General features: G+C 36.0%; 1 protein-coding gene and 1 pseudogene across 1 annotated transcript in view; one reads left to right on the top strand and one right to left on the bottom strand.

Moving 5' to 3' along the window:
- Window positions 1-497: 497 nt before the first annotated feature.
- The window catches only part of LOC114942484 (sodium-independent sulfate anion transporter), a 50,409-nt gene continuing 29,167 nt past the window's right edge, over window positions 498-21,739 (bottom strand). The window contains exons 4-10 of the mRNA XM_029317854.2: window positions 13,490-13,787; window positions 12,720-13,035; window positions 4,876-5,037; window positions 4,334-4,474; window positions 3,401-3,546; window positions 3,111-3,299; window positions 498-969 (exon numbers count right to left, since the gene is read on the bottom strand). Of these exons, the coding sequence (XP_029173687.1) occupies window positions 727-969; window positions 3,111-3,299; window positions 3,401-3,546; window positions 4,334-4,474; window positions 4,876-5,037; window positions 12,720-13,035; window positions 13,490-13,787 (1,495 nt within the window). The 3' untranslated portion in view covers window positions 498-726. The remainder of the gene's footprint in view (window positions 970-3,110; window positions 3,300-3,400; window positions 3,547-4,333; window positions 4,475-4,875; window positions 5,038-12,719; window positions 13,036-13,489; window positions 13,788-21,739) is intronic.
- Window positions 6,773-7,292, top strand: LOC146724271 (uncharacterized; annotated as a pseudogene).

Below are 21,739 nucleotides of genomic sequence, written 5' to 3'. Positions count from 1 at the left end.
ATGACTTGTCGGAAAGTAATGCTGCATTTTTGTACGGATAACGCACGTGACGTGGAGGAAGGGTCTATTCACGTAGTCGCTCAGTCCAGCTGGGGTTAGACGGCTATCTTACTGCTATGTCCGACTGTGTGAGAAGTACAGCCGTATTGCGTAGATCCTTCGACACTTATCAGGATCGGCTTCAGTAACGAGTCAAGAGGCAAGTGATGGCACCGATCGTCCGCCAAAGGCCGCATGGCAATCGTGATCAGTTTTTTTAGCAGGATAGTGCACTGATTACCCGCCACTTACTCTTACAGGATGCTCACAAGATCGCCGGTCGAGACCGGCTTCATGAACCAACGCGGTCCACGCTTTTTACGGCCTCACACGTGTGCAGGTGCCAGCCCTCTCCATGCCGCGGACTTTTATTCTCGAAGGCTCAAGCCTCATATACATATAATATATATATATATATATATATATATATATATATATACACATGCACGCACGCACGCACGCACGCATCCCCCTTGAAGCCATACAACTTTTGTTTGAAACAGTTTTCTCTAAAATGCTTTGTTTCCGAGATATAAGTTTGTAATGCTTTATTTTGGACACCCGGTATATATATATATATATATATATATAAGCAATAAAAATAAAGATGAAATTAATATAAGTAACATTTTGTCGGTAAAATTATTGCAGAGTCATTTCCAGCATCATCTCAATAAATCTAGTGTCTCACAACCATGTAGAGGCAAGCTCGAGCGTCGTTTCAGAGTTCATCTTGCCTCTTGAAACTTCAACATTTGCATTTTGTGTCACAAATTGTTTCAAAATTGTAATTAAATCGATTTCGTCTCTAGCTGTCAAGATTTCCTTGTCCGATAACGATTGTATGCTCCTTAAAATATCAGAATTCGGCCGCAGCATTATTAATCGGCAATTGTTCTCCCTAAATTCTTTTAATAACATGCTGATACTCTAAAAGAAATAATTGTAAAAGTAAATTAGTTTATATACATAAACTATTAAAAAGAAATAGAGAACACTTTCTATACTAAAAATTATGCTATTTTTCAGAGTTGGGTAATATAACTAATTAATTAGTTAACAGTTTTTAAAAAATGTTAAAAAGTTAATAATTTTTAACTTAGCTTAGTTAATTTAATATGTATTAATTTTTAACTTCAACTAGTTAGTTTTGACCTTAAACTTATTATTAACTTATTTTTTCCTATAAGTTAAATTTTTATCTTTGAATATCATTATTGTTTTTTATAAGTTTTAAACATATTATTTTTAAATTAAAGTATTATTAATTTTTATGTTCATTAGTCACCCTAATAGTACACCATATCCGAAAGACATTCTGAGAATGTATCTATTGAAAACGTTCGAACATTCTCAGGATGTTCTCTGAACGTTTTCGGAATATGTGTGCTGTTAGGGTACAAATTGTAATTGTAATTAAAAAATATATTTCTATATAAAAAATAAAATTTCTTTGTTATTTGTTATTATAAATTTTAAAAGAATTAACAAACAAAATTTTAATTTAATATAAATCATATTTAAAAAAATTAAACGATCAATTAAAATTAATATTAATCAAAATTAATATTGGTCGCTAGTGGTGAAAATAAGCTTAGAAAACTTGACTTCGACGTGACTAGCAAATTTTATTTAATTATTTTACGACGTTTCGTTGACGAAACATCATAACGATGGGGCGTGTTCCTCTTTTAATTTTTAACTTTCAACATCATAACGATGGGACGTGTTCCTCTTTTAACTTTTAACTTTCGATTTTAAATAACACCAGTGTGATGTTGCGTTGATCTCAGTTTAATTGATGGAAATTTCACTTGAAAAGGACCACAACCAAATGATCGAAACGTCGTGAAATAATTAAATAAAATTTGCTAGTCACGTCGAAGTCAAGTTTTCTAAGCTTAAAAAAATTAACTTTTAATTTAACTTTAGTTAATTTAATCTTAACTTTAATTGAGTTAATTTTTTGTTCACGCAATTTTTAACTCAATTAAATTAATTTTATAAGCAACTATAACTTTAACTTAACTTAGTTTAAAAAAAATCATTAACTTATCCAACCATGCTATTTTTTAATCGCTGAAATTGGGCAAAAATAATCAGATATTAAAAATTAAAAACGCATTTTGAAGCTTGAAGTTTCAACTTTAACGCGGAATCGATAATTTAAAAAAGAATTTTTCTTTCCCTAGATGCTTTAAAAAAGACATTGTTTTGTTCCTTAAAATTACATATTTTTGATATAAAAAAGTTTCAGGTTTCATAAATCACATTTTGCCTACAAAATGCTAAAATTTTTTAAAATTTTCCTATGATTTTTGGACCTAGCTACACGATTTTCTACCTAAATCTGTATTTTCCTGAACAAGAAAAAATAAAAAAATTTTGTAAAATTAACATCGCATTAAAGTTGATATTATTATAAGCTTTAAAATGTTTTTTTAATTTTTTATCTACGATGGTTTTTTCCAAATATCATTTCTAAAATATATAGGTTCAGTTTCAAAATCAATAACTCGGTAAAAAGAAATTGTAGAAAAATTTTGAAAATATCGTTTTGTGTGTGTGTGTAGGTAAAATGTTGCAGTTTATGAAATTTCGATAGAATTTTTTATCGGAGTGCAAAGTATTGAAAATATGTAATTTTAAAAAACAAAACAATATGTGTCCTTTTTTTAAAGCGTAGATCGAAAAGATAAAGTTTTTTAAATCACCGCTTTCAAGCTTTAAAAAGTTTTTTTAATTTTTAGTCTACGATGATTTTTCATCGAGTTTCAGTGGTTTAAAAATAGCATAATTTGTAGAATAGCAAAAGTGTTCCCTATTTTTTTAGTATAGTGTCCCAGGTAGCAAATGACGTCTTTAAATGTCAAAATGACATCTGATGATGTCATTCGACGTCAAAATAACGTACGCTTGCTACTTGGGGTATATAATATAAACTGTATAATATAATATTATATAACATATAATATATATAATATATATATATAATATATATATATATATATATATATATATATATATTGTGTATTTATTTACATAAATAATATAAATAAATATTTTGATACCTGTGCGACAGTAAAATCAATTTTGTCGATATGCTCGCAATCCAACACTATATTCGTCAAGGTATTGAGACTTCTTGGAATATTGTCATGTGTAGATAATGCCTTTGTTAAATGCGATCTTAAATGATTTACTGCTGGAAATAAAAGTCCAGCAATAGGACGAATCATGACGTAATTCGTTATTGAAGTCTGTCAAAAGAAAATCCATTTCATCATATTGGGATATCTTTTCAACTTATATTTAATGAAAATACATTTCGAAAATAATATTGTGATTTTTACTTTCTTACGTTTTTATATTCGATATTTATTGTTGGCCGCGCATTAAGATATATCAATATAATAAGATCGATTATTGTACCTATCAAAATTCCTAGTTCTACTCCAGCGAATAAACTAGCGAGGAATGTCACAAATGCTGGTATTAAATCACGTTCTGCAAAGAAATATTATAATATTTTATTAAATTTTATATATAATTAGCGCGTAAATTTTTATTAATATACAGGGTGTTTAACTTTAATCGGTTACTCCTCAAATTTTTTTCATTTTTGATTGTGCAACAAAATGTTTCAAACAAAAATTGTTTGATTTGAAAGGGGACAGAAAATGGCGTTACTGACTTTTTGTAGGGCGTTTCTATCTCAAGGTTATTTGAAGGTAATTTTTTTTAAATGGATTTACTATATTTTTTTATATAAATCGATTCGATCTTCGCAATTTTTAACATAAAATTATAAGAATAAGATGGTTAAAAATGAATATTTTACGAAATATTTCATATAGTTTATGTACTTTTTTGTCAAATTTAGATGTGAAATATCGCGTTAACTATTCATTTTTTGGTCAACTTTTTATGCAGAAAATTGCAAACAGGAATCTATTTGTATAAAAAAATTGTAATTTTATTGAAAAAAAATATAAATGACCTTTAAATGAGCTTGAAAAACCTTTAGAGATAAGTCAGTAACGCTATTTTCTGTTTTTCAAGCTCATTTAAAGATCATTTATATTTTTTAAAATAAAATTACAATTTTTTAAATTTCAAATCAAACTTATTTTGTTTGAAATATTTTGTGTACAATCAAAAATAAGTTTTTAGGGATGATCAATTAAAATTGGATACTGTATATTATATAATAGTTTACGAAATATGTACATTCCTATTTATTTTCGTAATAATTACTTCACATTATTATTAATTATTTTGAATATATACTCACTATTGCACTTCCATATTGGAAGTATCATATCAATTTCTACCATAAATATCACTGCGCTAATTATGACAGAACTTAATGTCGCTTTCGGAATATAATAAAAATATGGTGTTAATAGACTTAGCGCAAGTATGACTAGAATACCTGAAATTTTGTTCATTTTTGTTTTAATAACTTTTATCCCCTCTATCCCCTTTTTGTTTAAAAGTTAAATAAAATTCTCTCATTAGACGTCACATGACGTCATTAGACGTCGAATGACGTTCTAGACGTTTTTAGACGTCAAAATGACGTTACAGATGTCAAAATGACGTCATTTTGACGTCTAAATGACGTTAGTTTTCTACTTGAGTTTTTTTATATCCCTATAAACGCATCATATTATTTAATATTTAAGCAATATTCTAGGCGTATTTTTAGAATATTTAATATTCTAAGAATACGGCTAGAACATTAAATAATATCATGCGCTTATAGGGATATAACTTATCACAGACATTTTTTAATTATTGTTACAATTCGAGATTACTTTTTTTATAATTTACCTGTGTACATGCCACCTAAAGGTGTTCTAACACCAGAGGCATTATTCACTGCGCTTCTTGAAAAAGATCCTGTGACAGGCATCGAATGGAAAAATGAACCCACTACATTGCACAATCCGAGTGTTAGCATTTCCTGGGTGGCGTCTAGTGACTTACCTCGTGCTTTAAACAATGAGAAATATTTCATCAAAGTGATTTTCTCGTAACAATAATTTATTGTAAGAAGCATGTGTTTGCAATAATTTTTTCATTTCGCTTCTTTATAAATTAATTTTTTTAAAAATATTAAGATATATTAAACCTTCCTTGAGAAGTCTTGTTTCTTTCCTGTTTTATCGACAAAGTAAGGTTAGATAAACTATAAATCTATTGGCTATACGGATTGTTTTTTACCTGAAATTAGAGCGCTTCCTTTTTTTTGTTAATATTAATACTTTAATTTGTGGTCAAATAAACAGGAAACAGGAAATTTGTACAATAAACAGAAAAAAGATTTATCAATCTGTATAGTCTCACATATCTAGGTTGCAGAATTCTTGAATTCATAATTCTGTAACCTAGGTACTATACAGGGTAGGCCATTTTAATCTTCGGACTGATATTTCTCAAAATTCATAAGTTTAAGAGAAAAATGTTTCAGATAAAAGCTGTGTGATTTCAAGAGATACATGAGATAGTGTCATTGATTTGACCTTGAATAGCTATTTGAAGGTTACGTAAAAATCAACTTCAATTTCTTAAATGGAACACTATATTTTTTCTTACATATTTTTGTAGCTGATTTCGAGAGCTTTCCAAAACACTATAATTAAATGTTTTTTTGTGAAGTACTTTTCGAGTTATAAAGCTTTAAAGCAGTATTTTGATCTTAAAATGCGATATCTTGTATGTTGTAATGTTATGTGGTCAAGTTGACTCTTAGGGATCATTCCGAAGTCAAATCAACTTTTCACCCAAAACAGAATGAACATTCTGTTGACGATCGTTACCGTGATATGTTCTATGCTGTCTCTCGTCTTTTTTATTTCTGACTGTGTGACATGAAGACATAATGTTTTAATTACAGAATGAAGATATATAATTGTGGGATTTGAAAAGGAAACAATTGTATCTATGCGAATTCGGACCCCACTTGTTACGTGTGTGCATTTAGATATGTAAAGCGCGATCATAAGGAACAGCGAATGCGAAGGACGAGGCAGTCGTTATTCGAACGTCGAACGAGTCTGTCGATCGAGCGAGCACTAAGCGAAAATAAATAAGAGTATAGACCCGCGAACAAGGTGACGAGTGAGCGAGCATGTAATCTCCGAAACTTTGTAAATGAGATCCGAAATACATTTAGATTAAAATTATAAAGAGTGTCTCTGTTAGAATCCTACAAATTATTGGGGGCTCGTCCGTGCCAAAACGAGTCGAAGAGAAAGTGTTAATGAGTGCCCGAAAGGAAGAGCGGAAAGTTGAAAGACTGTGTGAAATGAAGTACGAGAAATGAGGAAATTCAAAGAATAGGAAACGAAGAAAAGGCGAAAAACGAGGAGAAGACGAGGGACGAAGGAAAGACGAAAGACGAGGATAAGACGAGGGACGAAGGAAAGACGAGGAACGAAGATAAGACGAAAGATGAAGAAGACGAAAAACGAGGAAAAGACGAGAGACGAAGGACGAGAGGTAGAAGACAAGAAGAAGACGTAGGACAAGGATCGAGAGCGCTCGAAAATCTAAAAGAAGAACGAAGATAGACGATAGACAGCGATGAAGCAGGGATCGAGAGCGTTCGAAAATCCTAAGGAGGAACGAAGATAGACGAACAACGTATGTATGATCGAGAATATTCCAGAGCTTAACGCAAAATCTCCAATTGCCGTTTGCAAAAGCAAAATCGATAGACGAAGTTATGGAGGAGTTAGGGCAAATATCTGCAATTAAACAAAAAATTGCCGCAGCATCGCAAGCGGTGATAGTGGTCATGCATAAATTTATTTTCGAGGAAGATGGAGATAGGAATAATCGACGGCGACTGCAAGAATTCCGCGGGTTCGAATTCAACGACGACTCAGCCGAATTTAGAGCTAAGCTCCAATATGCTGTGAGATTTTCAATAGGAGATTTGATATCAATTTGCAATGTTCTTGGCATTGCATACACCGGAAATGCCGAGCAGCTGAGAGAGCGGATAGTGAGAGCTCTGATGGACGTCGGGTCTTTGCGATCAGTTCGCAGCGAGGACGAGGATGACGGAGAGGACGACGACGTCGAGATGGATGGTAGAAATGACGACGAGATCAACGACGAGAATGCCGATGTCGATAAGGAAAGAGGAAGCATAGTCAGCATAGAACGAGGAAACAACCGTCGACCTGAAAGAGATAGGAGGCAAAGAAATGCGAATAGTGACGCTAAACAATTTATCTTAAATTATAGAGATGTGGAGGATTCGGTTTGTGCATTTAGTGGAACCGATTCGTATCCAGTTGAACGCTGGATTAATGATTTTGAGGAAGCCGCTGCCATGTTCGATTGGGATGATCTACATAAGGTAGTCTTCGCAAAAAGATCACTGAAAGGCGTGGCCAAATTATTCATACAGAGCGAAGGAATTATCAAGACGTGGAAGAAGCTGAAGGATGCATTGACAAAAGAGTTCGCCACTAAAATTATTAGCGCCGAGCTACACAAAATGTTAGAGAAACGCAGGATGAAAAAGAAAGAGACTGTACAAGAGTATTTTCTAGCGATGAGAGAGCTGGCTTCAAGAGGCGCGGTGGAGTTGGATGCATTTATTGACTATGTGATTAACGGCATCAACGACGAAGCAAGTAACAAAATGATTTTATATGGAGCAAAAACCGTTTGTGGGTTTAAGGATAAACTCGAGATTTATGAAACAAATGAGAAAAAACCAACCAGACAAAGCGTCAAAATACACGAAGACTCGAGACGAATTGACGAGGAACGCGGGTATGAAATTCTCGCGCAAGGACGGAAGGAGGACAACTGACAGCCGGGAGGACGGAGCGTCGATACGTTGCTTCAATTGTGGCGCAAGTGGACATCACGCTAGGAATTGTGATAAGAAGGCACTGAGAAAAAAATGCTTTAATTGCAACAAATTCGGACACGAAGCAAGAAATTGTACGGAAAAAAGAGTAAGCGGTTCTAGTTCGAAGGCGGAGCAGGCGGTTAATCTGGTAAGCGCGGCCTTGGTTAATGTAATCAAACATGTTGTTATTGGTAACGAAAATTTAAGAGCACTTATAGATACGGGAAGCCCTGCTAGTTTGATTCGAGAGGATGCGTTTGCGAAACTGAAAAAATTTGAACTGGCTCAATCGACGCGCGTATTTTCTGGATTTGGAGACGGTGAGTCTAAAGCCGTGGGCTATTTTCAAACTGTAGTGTGTATAGACGGTGATGACTTTCCTTTGACATTTTATGTTGTACCTTATGAGACGATGAACGTAGAAGCAATCATTGGTAAGGATATATTAGAACAAGCTAATTTGAATTTTAATCAAGACGGCGTGACTGTCTTTAAAACATTAGAAGCCGATTTTCTCGCCCATATTAACATTCCGGAAGATTCGCAAGCGGACATTGAAGCCATTCCAGACGCGGAAACAAGGGACAGAATTAAAAAATTAATAACCGAATATGAGCCTAAAAAATGTAAAACGACGGGAATTAAACTTAAAATAACGCTTAAGGACGAAAAACCGGTTTTTCAGAGACCATGTAAATTAGCTACGCCGGAAAAGAAAATAGTAGAGAAACAAATAGAAGAATGGCTCCGAGATGGTATAATTGAACCGTGTTCTTCCGAATATGCTAGTCCGGTAGTTGTAGTTAAGAAAAAAGACGGATCTCCACGGGTGTGCATCGATTATTGGCCACTCAATCGAATTATAGAACGAGATGGGTATCCGTTGCCATTGATTGAGGATCAGATAGACAAATTGAAGGATGCGCAATTATTTAGTGCGCTTGACCTCGAAAATGGATTTTTGCATGTAGAAGTTGATGAAGAAAATCAAAAATACACTGCATTTATTACGCATGAAGGTCAATATCAATTTTTGAGGGCTCCTTTCGGTTTGTCTAACTCTCCTCCCATATTCCAAAGATTTATTAATCAAATTTTTCGACCATTGGTTAACGACGGAATAATGACTATATTTAGACGATATTATAGTTTTGGCAGCTGACTTTAAGCAAGCAACAGACAGATTAGAAATAGTATTAAATATAGCGAGCCAGTATGGATTAGAATTAAATATTAAGAAATGTAAATTTATGAAAAGGCGTATCGAATTTCTAGGCCAAATAATAGAGAACGGAACGGTATCGCCATCTCCGGAAAAAGTAAGAGCGGTGATGCGATTTCCGGAACCGACGATCAAACAGGTACAAAGTTTCCTCGGCCTCACGGGGTATTTTCGCAAATTTATTAGCGGATATTCGATGACGGCGAAACCTTTAAGTGACCTATTGCGTAAAGATAAAATGTTTCAATTCGGAGAAGTAGAAAAAGAAGCTTTTAATAAATTGAAGCAAATGTTAAGTAATGAGCCGGTATTGCGGATTTTCGATCAGACACTAGAGACAGAGCTGCACACCGACGCCAGTCAGGATGGATTGGGCGCAATATTATTGCAACAATCGCGAATAGACGGTAAATTACATCCGGTACAATATATGAGTCGTAAGTCGCGGCCGGCCAAAAGAAAATATAAAAGCTACAAATTAGAAGTGTTAGCTGTGATAGAAGCACTTAAAAAATTTCGCGTATATTTACTGGGATTAAAATTTAAGGTATTAACAGACTGCGCGGCGTTTACGCAAACTATGCGGAAAAAGGAAGTCTCTTCGAAGATCTGGCGATGGGCTGAGAAGTTAGAGAATTTTGACTACACGCTGGAACACAGATTAGGCACCAGAATGAGACATGTCGACGCTTTAAGCAGGAACGCAATCATGACGATAATTGAAGACGGCATTTTGGTAAAAGTAAAGGCAGCCCAAGCAGACGATTCGGAATTAAAAACGACGATAGAGACGTTAAAGTTAAAACCTAACAATGAGTATACGTTGATGGGAGGTGTGCTTTATAAATTCGTCGAGGGCAGAGATATGTTGGTGGTTCCAGATCGTATGCAGAACGAAGTCATACAAATGGTTCATTGCAGGGGCCACTTATCAGCGAAGAGAACAGAAGACGTTGTTCGAAAAGAATATTTCATACCCGATTTAAAGAATAAAATCGAGAAGTTAATAACAAACTGCATCCCCTACATACTTGCTAATCGAAAACAAGCCAAACAAGAAGGTCAACTTCATCCGTTACCTAAAGGCGATGTGCCTTTGTATACTACTTGCGCCGAATTCATGAAACCTTGGTCGAGTGTGTAGCAATCATTCGAGGCGAATAGAGGTAAGCCGAGTGTAGGATTAAAAGAGAAGGATGTAATTGACTATTAATTATTCGGGGCAAATAATTCGTCAGGAGGGCCGAGTGTGGGATTTGAAAAGGAAACAATTGTATCTATGCGAATTCGGGCATTGGACCCCACTTGTTACGGGTGTGAATTTAGATATGTAAGGCGCGATCATAACAGCGAATGCGAAGGACAAGGCAATCGTTATTCGAACGTCGAACGAGTCTATCGATCGAGCGAGCACTAAGCGAAAATAAATAAGAGTATAGACCCGCGAACAAGGTGACGAGTGAGCGAGCATGTAATCTTCGAAACTTTGTAAATGAGATCCGAAATACATTTAGATTGAAATCATAAAGAGTGTCTCTGTTAGAATCCTACATAATGTTTTAATTACAGAAGATATATAATACAACAAATGTATTCAAAAAAAGGCCAACTTATCAAGCAATATTTAAGATGTATCCAATTAAAGTTTATTCTATAAACAATATATTAAAATTACAAAAAACCTTCCATAAACGTTTCAACCGCACGCGGTCTTCCTTAGTATAACAGTGTTAAGTAATTTATAATTCTTACAAAAAATAGATCATAATATTCTTAAAATTATTAATAGTCCGTTACTTCGAGTCGAGAATTATAAGAAATTTATGCGTGTTACAATTTGTCATATTTAATTTATAAAAGTATTCGCCGTGATATGATCTTATGATGTTAGTCCGATCTCGTAAATTATTTCTTCGTTTTTAAACGAGAAATTCTTAATATCCATAGGCGTTTGTGTCGCCTCTTCTCACAGTTTTAATACAGTTTTTTTTAAAAATTGAAAATATTATAAAAAGATAAAACCAACAGTCTAACAAGACACCTCATTTTGAACTGTCAACACACAGTTCAAAATGAGGTGTCTTGTTAGACTGTTGGTTTTATCTTTTTATAATATTTTCAATTTTTTAAAAAAACTGTGTTAAAACTGTGAGAAGAGACGACACAACGCTTATGGATATTAAAAATTTTTCGTTTAAAAAGGAAGAAATAATTTACGAGATCGGACTAACATCATAAGATCATATCACGGCGAATACTTTTATAAATTAAATATGACAAATTGTAACACGCATAAATTTCATATAATTCTCGACTCAAAGTAACGGACTATTAGTAATTTTAAGAATATTATGATCTATTTTTTGTAAAAATTATAAATTACTTAACACTGTTATACTGAGAAAGACCGCGTGCGGTTGAAACGTTTATGGAAGGTTTTTTTGTAATTTTAATATATTGTTTATGGAATAAATTTTAATTAGATATAACATCTTAAATATTGTTCGATAAATTGGCCTTTTTTAGAATACATTTGTTGTTTTATACAATACACGAGCGAATAGAAGATATATAATGTTTTAATTACAGAATTTACAGAATGTTTATTCTGTTGACGATCGTTACCGTGATATGTTCTATGCTGTCTCTCGTCTTCTTTATTTCTGACTGTGTGGCATTAAGATATATAATGTTTTAATTTAACAATAATTTGTGAACTCCTGATATGACTTAATTTGTTATTGTTTACTTGATAAGGATCACAATCGCATGGTCGAAACGTCGTAAAATTAAATAAATTTATTTTTGCTAGTTTGGTCGATTATTTGATTTACCTATTTATTGACTAGCGATTGGAAAGAATTACGTCTTTGTACAAATTAAAGTATTGATATCAACAAAGGGGGAAGCGCTTTAATTTTAGGTAAAAAAACAATCCGTATAGTTAATAAATAGATTTATAGTTTATCTAACTTCACATTTTGTCGATAAAACAGGAAGAAATAACGGACTTCTCAAAGGACGTTTAGGATTCCTTTAAGATAATGCTGGAGTTGACTTTGTCTGTAAAAATTTTACCGACAAAATGTTACTTGTAATTTTATTTATTTTTTATTGGTTTTATACATATACATATATATATATATATATATATATATATACACTAAAAATTTTATGTACAATATCCAGGAACTTATTGATTGCTCTTTTTTATGTTATTATTTCAATATTGTATATATTTTACATAAATCTAATTTTTGAAGGTTAAATCTCTAAACTCAATTTTATAAGTTTCCTGTTGTTCTTTCATATGTCTCCTTGCCCTCCTAATCTTATTTTATACCTGAAAACTGTATAACTTTAATATAAAATAAATATTTATATCAATTAAAGTGAGAGCTTGTCGGTAAATTTTCGAAATTTTCTCTTTTTTTTTAATCAAAGGTGACCATCCATACCTTTATTAACATATGTATATGTACTTTAATCCCTGAAAAGGATTAACATTTCATCGGTCAAATAGAATAGATCCCAGCATTACCTTAAGTAAAATACATATGTTAAAAGAGTATTTCGTACAAAAGGCTTTTGCAATGGCGACATTTCCGATAATGGAGATGAGCGGTATAACCAGGAGTCCGAACTTGAAATTTTTGGCCATATCGATGAAACTTTCAGTCTGGTTTTGGCCGATTGTTCTTGAAAATGGGGGCAATTCGACACTTGGCAGACCAGCGTCGATGTGGCCCGTAAGGATGAAGGGTGCACCATCGTACATTTCGAAAATATAAGATGTGGCTGCGCAAAGGATAATCACGAGAGCGTTCCTAGCCGTACCCATCGTCCAAAGAAATCTTCTCAATGTGACGTTGGCGATCTTTTTGTCCTTAAAATACTGAAAAAAATTGTAATCGTAATTGCGTATAAAAAAAGATAAATATATATGCTTATAAAAAGAATTCATCTCCAATAATCCTAATATAACAGCATACATGTTCGAAAGATGTTCAAAGGACATCCACGATGTCCTAATCTAACATGTGTGTGCTGTTAAGGAACCTTGACCTTGAAATATATTGTCAAGGTCATGACATGGTCATAACCATAACATATATTGTCAGATTATTCGGGATGAGTTCCCTGATATGAATATGTATCAAAAAAATCATGTGTCTAAGTAGCAAACTGATGTCATTAAACATATCAATAAATGACGTAATTTTGACGTCTAATGACGTTATTCGATGTCAAAATGACGTATGCTTGCTACCTGGGTTACTTTTATTTTCTAAATCAAATAATTCTAATAAAATATTTTCTAAATAAAATATCCTCTAATTAAAATATACCTTCAAGACGAGTAGAACTAAGATACAGCAACAAGACAGAATCAAGTCTGGTATTTTGGTATCGGTTATATGGTTTATTAATCCCCACCATATTTCAAGAAAATTCTCACCGTGAATATCCAAACCCAACAAATTCTTCACTTGACTACATGCAATGATGACGCTCGCAGCTGACGTAAATCCGGATACCACCGGCGTCGACACGAATTCAACTAAAAAGCCTAAGCGTAGAATGCCAAGAAATATTGTGATACATCCCGACAAGAAACAAAGCAAGGCTGTATACTCCGGAATTCCTCTGAAAGAGTTATCAAACTTTATAATATATATATATATATATATATACTCCGCGCTGATTGACTGATTACAATAAATAATTGCGGTGAAATTATTCATTATATAATTTCACCGCAATTAATTATTGTAATCTATATATATATATACACAAGGTGTTAAAAAAATGTCGCATACGCTCAGTACCATTCGATAGAGAATGAAAATCTAAGAATAAATGTCTCATACTATTTTTCGATCTAATGAATAATTTCACCGCAATTAATTATTGTAATCAGTCAATCAGCGCGGAGTTACAAGAGTATGTCAGGGGCGGGCGCGCGAAGTTAACTGCGGTGCGGCGGCAACCGCGCTCACGTATGGTACGTAGTTTTACTTTTTTATAGCATAAACAATATTCCATTTTATATATTGTAATAAATTGTACACTTTTTTATAATATACAACCTTTATAATATACAATCTTGACATACATCAATAATCTTTTTTTTTTCAAGAAAGAATTTATAAAAAAATGTCTTTAATACTTCAATTACGTTAGAATATTCTTATTCAATTAGCACGCGTTCTTTCTATTTACGGCTGACTGAAATTTTATATAAACAAAAACATTGTTATGTTAACATGCGTATGGTATATAATATGTACAATGCAAGAGTGAGATTTTTCTATTTTATCAGATAATTAGCTTCTGCCTCTCTCTCTCTCTCTCTCTCTCTCTCTCTCTCTCTCTTTCTCTTTTTCATTCTTTTCTTTCTCTATTTATAAAATTAATATAAATATATTATATTTATACACATAAATATATATATTATAATATATATTATACATATATAGGTCATTCCACGTAAGATCGTCCACCCCCCCCACACCCCCCAAAATTGTCTTGACGTAAATTTAACTTCCAAGGTACCAAAATTTAGCTTGAAGCATCTAGTTTTTTATGCCGTGTGGCGATTTCGAAAAATGTTAAATAATGACCTTGATTTTGTCAATTATATAAAAAATGGTATTTTTTATATAACTGGCAAAAGTCCTTATATAAATCTTTACTATTTCTTTACAAATGAAATACAAAAGTCATTTTTAATGTAATTTGATCCGCTGAATCCGAATCTGAAGTCAAAAAAATAAAATTTATATTTTTGCAAATATATAATTATCATTGATATTCACTTCTAACAAATAAAAATAATGTTCTTATTTTTGAAAATGCTTCTTTTTTTTTTTACTATGACACTTCTGTGGTAGAATATTAACTAATTATCTGCTACGTTCTGCGTACTTCACGATTCTTTTCTTTCTCACAATCAAAGCGGAGTTTGTTCTTAGATAGATAGGAATTCAGGAAACAATAAATTGAGCGGCGCGTATAATAAAATTAAAAACGTGTCGGTACAATCGAATATCAAAAAAGGCTCAACAAATACCATAAATTGTTAGACAGAAAAAAGCGCCGAAAGCAAAGGAAAATATATATTTACACATCTATAAGATTGGTATCGAGCCAAAGTGGAAATTCTTGCAAAGAAATCTAAAAACAAATACACCGGCAACAAAGAACCAGAAGTATAGTTGAAAAATTCAAAAATCCACACTCGCCGATTCACGGCAAACAACCCTTATAGAAATTTATCACTAGTAACGCCAATTTATCACTTATTTCGAGTACTAAAATTACTGTATATCAGTATTTAAAGTACTTGAAATAAGTGATTAATTGGCGTTACTAGTGATAAATTTCTACAAGGGAAATCATAAAATGGCAGCCCTGTCAATAAAGAGCATAACTAATAACCGTCGAACATTCTGATACACACCCGGAAAATCTAAGAACAAACACCGCAAGCGATATCTAATCTCGAGGTATCCCCGCTTTTAGAAACGAACTTCGATTCGAGGATCCTTGTAATAAACTTCTAATTCGTCGACCTTTGGAACCCACCCTATGGAAGGGAAAAGTAAAAATATCCAAAACTGCGTCTACGGATTTCCTTTCGCAGGATCTTATTAAAAGGACGAAACGGAGGGCGTGAACTAAAAACGGGATATAAACGCGAACTTTGCCACGGAGCAGCTTTACTACCTTTTCCGGCAGACAGTGTCACACTCAGATTCTTTGCCTTCTTTCCCAATCGAAGTAACTCGTATTGCAAGTTGTGCTTTATTCGTGGTCTTGTGCGTGACAAGTGTTCTCGAGGGACCACCGAGCCATCTGCACTCAACCAAGGTTCCATCGAGCTACAGTTCAACACCCATCGCTCGCTATAAATAGTAAGTCTAGTCTTGCGTTTGAAATAATTCTGGGAGTTTAATTAAATCATTGAGTTTTGTTTTATTGTTTCTTGTTTCGTTCGCTAATTAATCAACCACCTTATTTTTCCTTTTTTTTAATTTCTCTCTATCTCTCTCTCCTCATCTTTCTTGAGGAATCGCTTAGGCTCTCCCGTGTCAACGGCGAGATCCGTGATTTCTTCCCTCCTCACCTTTTTTGAGAAATCGCTTATGCTCTCTCGTGTCAACGGCGAGATCCGTGATTTCTTCTATCTCTTACCCCCCTCCCTCCAGCGAACTAAGAAATAAAATGGAATAAATATATATATATATATACAGGGTTTGTCCGGAAAGTAATGCGTCGCATTTTTTTGTGACGCGACTATACATCGCAGAGCGATGGGACCGGTTGGGGAGGAAGGGGGGTACCCTTAGCTTTCCAACGGTAGGTCGCTCAATTGTTTCCATGCGCTTGGAGGGTTAGGACGGCTTATTCTGTGAACCTCTGCTTAGTGGTCGCGTCGAACTTGTGATGGAGAGAACGATAGAGCAACGCTATGCGATAAAGTTTTGCGTGAAGCTGGACAAGACGCCGCTGGAAACTTTTGAAATGCTCAAGAAAGTTTTCGGGGACGATTGCCTTTCCAAATCGCAGTCAAACAGATGGCACAAGATGTTTAGAGAAGGTCGGAAGGAGGTCGCCGACGAGGCCCGCGCAGGACGCCCGTCAACATCGCGAACGGACGACAATGTGACTCGTGTGCGCCAATTATTGAATTCAGACCGTCGAATGAATGTTCGCTTAATGTCGGAATTATTGAACTTGCCGAAAACGATTGTTCACGAGATTGTATCGGAAGACTTGGCCATGCGGAAGATTTGCGCAAAACTTGTGCCCAGAGTGTTGACCGATGCGCAAAAGCAACACCGAGTGGAAGTTTGTGAAGAACTCAAGCAGCCGCCCTACAGTCCCGACTTGGCCCCGGCGGACTTTTTTTTATTTCCTCGGCTGAAAAGGGAGCTCAAAGGACAACAGCTCGAGTCGGTTGACAACGTACAAGCTACTTCGACGGCCTCCCTGAACAGCATCCCAGTCAAGGAGTTCCAGAAATCTTATGACGCATGGAAATCGCGTTGGCAAAAATGTATTGACGCAGAAGGGTCATACTTCGAACAATTTTAAGTTGTTTTACCTATGCGATCAATAAATTCTTTTTTAAAAAAATGCGACGCATTACTTTCCGGACAAACCCTGTATATTCTTATATATATAAACAAGGGAGTTCCCGAGAATTATTTTTACAAACCTCCTTCTTCTCTCTTCCGAAACTTCCGATTCCCCATGACTCTCCACACATACACTTACATAATGTATTTATTATCGATAAAAATAATTTGTATTAACCAATCGGGACCCTAATATATTTGAACAATGACTCTCTCTCCACCAGTCCCGATTGATGACCTCCGTACTAATGTAACACCCGCGAATCACACACACACGCACGCACGCACGCACGCACGCATGAGAGACTGTCTCTCATAACTCGTCTAAGAGTCTTGACGTGTTTTCAAACCGACACTATATTTGTTCTTGACATCTTAAAATTATAATTTTATTTTTATTTTCACAAATTACTTGACAGGACACTCAAAGAAGTGTCGAAACGTTGTGATTTAATAAATAATAATATTTAAAGTTAGGTACATACATGTCACATATATGTTTATGTCAGGTACATACATGTGTATATTGTTGGCGCAGGATAATGGGGAGCACGCAATTGGTTGAAGAATTAATCAATAGTCCGTTCGTATAAGTAACAAACTTTATTAGACTTTTGGTGAACGTGTATATATCACGACGACTCTCGGACAAGAATGGGGAGAGTGATCGAGAGTCATGACCATATAAAATGGAACAGCAAAAGCGCGTCAGCACGGACAAACGAGTAAACATATTTCGTACTGAAACGCGCGAAGATCGAAAACAATATATAATCAGAATAGGATACAATATAATAGAAAGAGAATGCGAATCTCAACACGCTCTACTCGATCCGAGCGCAATCGAAGAATCGCAAAATCACATTATATATATACATTATATCCTCCTTAATCCTAGAGACTCTATACATAGATAGTGTTTTGACTTTGGCAAAATCTTTATAAAAACGTCGGCTACCATCTCGGTCGTTGGTACTGATTTTAACGTAAAAGTGCCGTCTTTAACCGATTGTCGAATATAATGATGACGAATATCTATATGCTTCGTCCGAGTATGGTAAACCGGATTCTCGGTCAAAATTTGCGCGCCACGATTATCGCAGTAAATCGTAATTCTTTTAAATTCGGGGTCTCCGAGTTCGTGCAGTAGGGTCCGCAGGTAGACGGCTTTTTTTGCTGCCTCTGCAAGTGCCATGTACTCGGCCTCGGTCGACGACAGAGCAACTGTTCGTTGCTTTTGAGCCTTCCAGCTCACAGCTGCTCTACTCAGAATAAAAGAGTATCCGGTGTAAGATCTTTTATCAATTGGACAATTGCCCCAGTCAGCATCCGAATATCCAGTCAGTTCATTTTTAGATTTTCTAAAACATAAACCAAAATTAGAGGTGCCCTGTAGATAACGCAATACGCGTTTTGCAGTCCCCCATTGTTCTTGCGCAAAACAATTATTAAATTGTGCAAGATAACTTGCGATATACGCAATATCTGGCCGCGTAGCAATGGCCAAATACATTAGGCTCCCGACAAGCTCACGATAAGGCATATTTGAGTCCTTGTTCTCCTTGCTTGTTTGAGTTTTGATTTCCGTCGCTCGTGCCTTAACTTCTCCAGGCGTGGATACTGTATTGCAATGCTCCATATTAAATCGTTTGATTATTTCCTTAATGTATCCTTGCTGGTTAAGCGAGATTATGCCTTCCTTCTGGTTAATCTCGATTCCTAAACAGTATCGTGCAAGACCGAGCTCCCTGACGTCAAACTCTCTGGCCAGACTGTGACAAAATTCTTTAATCCACGTTTCATCCTGTGAACATATCAAAATATCGTCAACATAAATTAACACAATCAAACTTGTTTCGCCACATTTCAAATTATATAGACACGGATCGGCGTTGGTGGGAGTTAATCCTTGTTTCCGGATGACGGCATCCAATCTCGCGTGCCATTGGCGTCCAGCTTGTTTAAGGCCGTAGAGCGCTTTCCTTAGGAGACAAACTCTATTCTCGTCTCGAGCGTCGTGTAACATCTTTGTCGCTTTACTACCGGAGGCACTATCCTCGCCATCTCGCCGGACAATCTCCAGGAGGATCTTCTCGAGTGCTTCTGGTTTTTCCATGAACACCTCTTCATCCAGGGAACCATTTAGATAAGCCGTTACAATGTCTAGTTGATGAATCTTCATTTTGTGACGCACAGCCAACGCCATCATTAATCGCATCGATTCCAACCTTGCTACCGGTGCATATGTTTGCATAAAATCAATGCCTGGTTGCTGTAAAAAACCACGAGCGACGAGTCGAGCCTTTCGCCGATTCAACGTTCCATCTGGTTTCAACTTTGTGGTCAGTACCAAACGACAGCCAATTACATTCCGATCCTTGGGCCGTTCAACCCCCCATTCCAGGTATCTTGTGCAAAGATGTTTTTAAATTCGGTTACCAGCGCATCCATCCATTTATTCGCCAGCAATCCAGTCATAGCATCTTGAAGTTGTACTTCTGCTACATTTGCTGCTGCAATTGTAAGGTTTGCCTCATGGAATACATCGTCCTCCAACTCCTCGTTACCATTCGATGTCACGTTACTATCAAGACCTGACTCATCCATGAAATCTTCATTCTGCCCCGCGTAGTCGTCGTTGATGTCTCCCGTACCGATCGATCGGAACTCTTTTCGAGGTCTTCCACGACTTCCGGTGCGAACAATGCGTGGTCTGCCAGGTGCCCGGCGTATTTCGACGTTCGGTTCCTGAAAAATCGCATTAGGTAATACTTCAAAATCTCTAATAACCGCAGGTGTTTTTGTATCGGCGTCTGCGGAATTATTCTCTATAAGGTCTTTTAAAATGGTTTTCTCCGTGTCAGTGCAATTTGAATCAAGTTCCGTGTGGTACTTTATATCTCGTGTGATAATCACGCGATTTTCAGAGTGAACTCATACTCTATATCCCTTGGAGATCTCTAAGTATCCGACCAGGACGCCTTCCTTCGCTCGTGCGTCGAATTTTCCTTTTGACGGCGTTTTATCGAGGACATACGCCTTTGTGCCAATAACGCGTAGATGTCTTAGATCCGGTATTTTTCCAGTCCATCTTTTATATGATGTTCTTCCTTCTAGGCTTCTAGATGCGCATCGATTTCTCAAATAGTTAGCCGCGTGGACAGCTTCAGCCCAAAACGACATCTGTAAACCCGCCTGAAACGAAATACAGCGAGCCATCTCAATTAAAGTCCTATTCTTGCGTTCCGCCGTACCGTTTTGCTGCGGTGTGTGTGAAACAGTGAGTCGTCTTCGGTTTTCTTGCTCCTTCAGGAAAGCATCAAACTCTCTATTGCAGTACTCGCCACCATTATCGCTTTGAAGGTATTTGATCCGTTCTCCGCATTGATTCTCAGCGTAGGCCTTGAATTCTTTGAATGCATTTAAGGCATCACTTTTCTGCTTGAGAAAGTAGACCTTGCACCAGCGTGTATAATCATCGATGAATGTGAGGACGTAACGTGCGCCTCCTTTCGACTGGGTCCTCACGGGTCCGCACAGATCAGAGTGAACAATATGGAGTCTCCTTGTGCTCCTTGATTTTCTGGGTTTAAAGCTTAGAGAGGTAAGTTTACCTTTCATGCACGTGCTGCAGGGGGGTAAATTATCTGCTCGTCCAATATTCACGCCCGTGACAAACTGCTCTTCGTCATCTCCACTAGGTCGCGTACATTTAGGTGACCCATCCTTCGGTGCCACAGGTCTAACTCCTTTTGGTCTCGGTCCTCTGAAACTGCCTGAGCCTTCTCGTCCGCTCCGCGAACATAGTATAAGCATCCGATGCGATCAGCCACCATGCGAATCGATCCGTCTGAGCCCTTCACAATTGCTTCATTTCTTCGAAAAATTATCTCGCATCCTCGGTCCGTGATCTTTGATACCGACACCAAGTTCATTCGCAAGTTAGGTACCAATAATGTATCTTCAAGGTTAACCTTCCGATTTGTTGATCCGTCTGAAATATTTAATCGAGCGATTCCTCTTGCCTCTATATCGGCCGAAGCGTTACTAGCCAAGCACAATCGATCGTATCCGGCCTTGGTAATATCAACAAGAATGTCCTGCTGTGGCATACGTGAGACGTGCTTCCACTATCAAGACACCAACGGCTGTCTTGGCTATTGGAACTTGTTTTGAACGCCGTGTTTTGCTCAGCTTCATATACAATATACGCATCGGGCGCTTGAGTCGTTTTGGCTCCGTGACCTTTGGTGTTTCGTGGGCATTCGGTAGACTTATGTCCGGGTTTGCGACACTTAAAGCATTTATCTTAATCTTTGTGTTAGAATCATTATGCTTTTCAAATCATTGTGAGGAATTTCGCTTTTTCCACCCACCTTTAGGTTTCTTCCATGCAATCATGGCTCCAGCTTCTTCATCACGTTTCTTCTGACCTCGAGCTTCACTCTCTTCCAG

Source organism: Nylanderia fulva, unplaced genomic scaffold (assembly GCF_048542155.1).
Source record: "Nylanderia fulva isolate GAGA-0341 unplaced genomic scaffold, ASM4854215v1 Scaffold140, whole genome shotgun sequence".
In the NCBI taxonomy this organism is placed as follows: Eukaryota; Metazoa; Arthropoda; class Insecta; order Hymenoptera; family Formicidae; genus Nylanderia; species Nylanderia fulva.
Note: the sequence above shows the minus strand (reverse complement) of the source record. Positions and strands in the feature narration are given on the sequence as shown.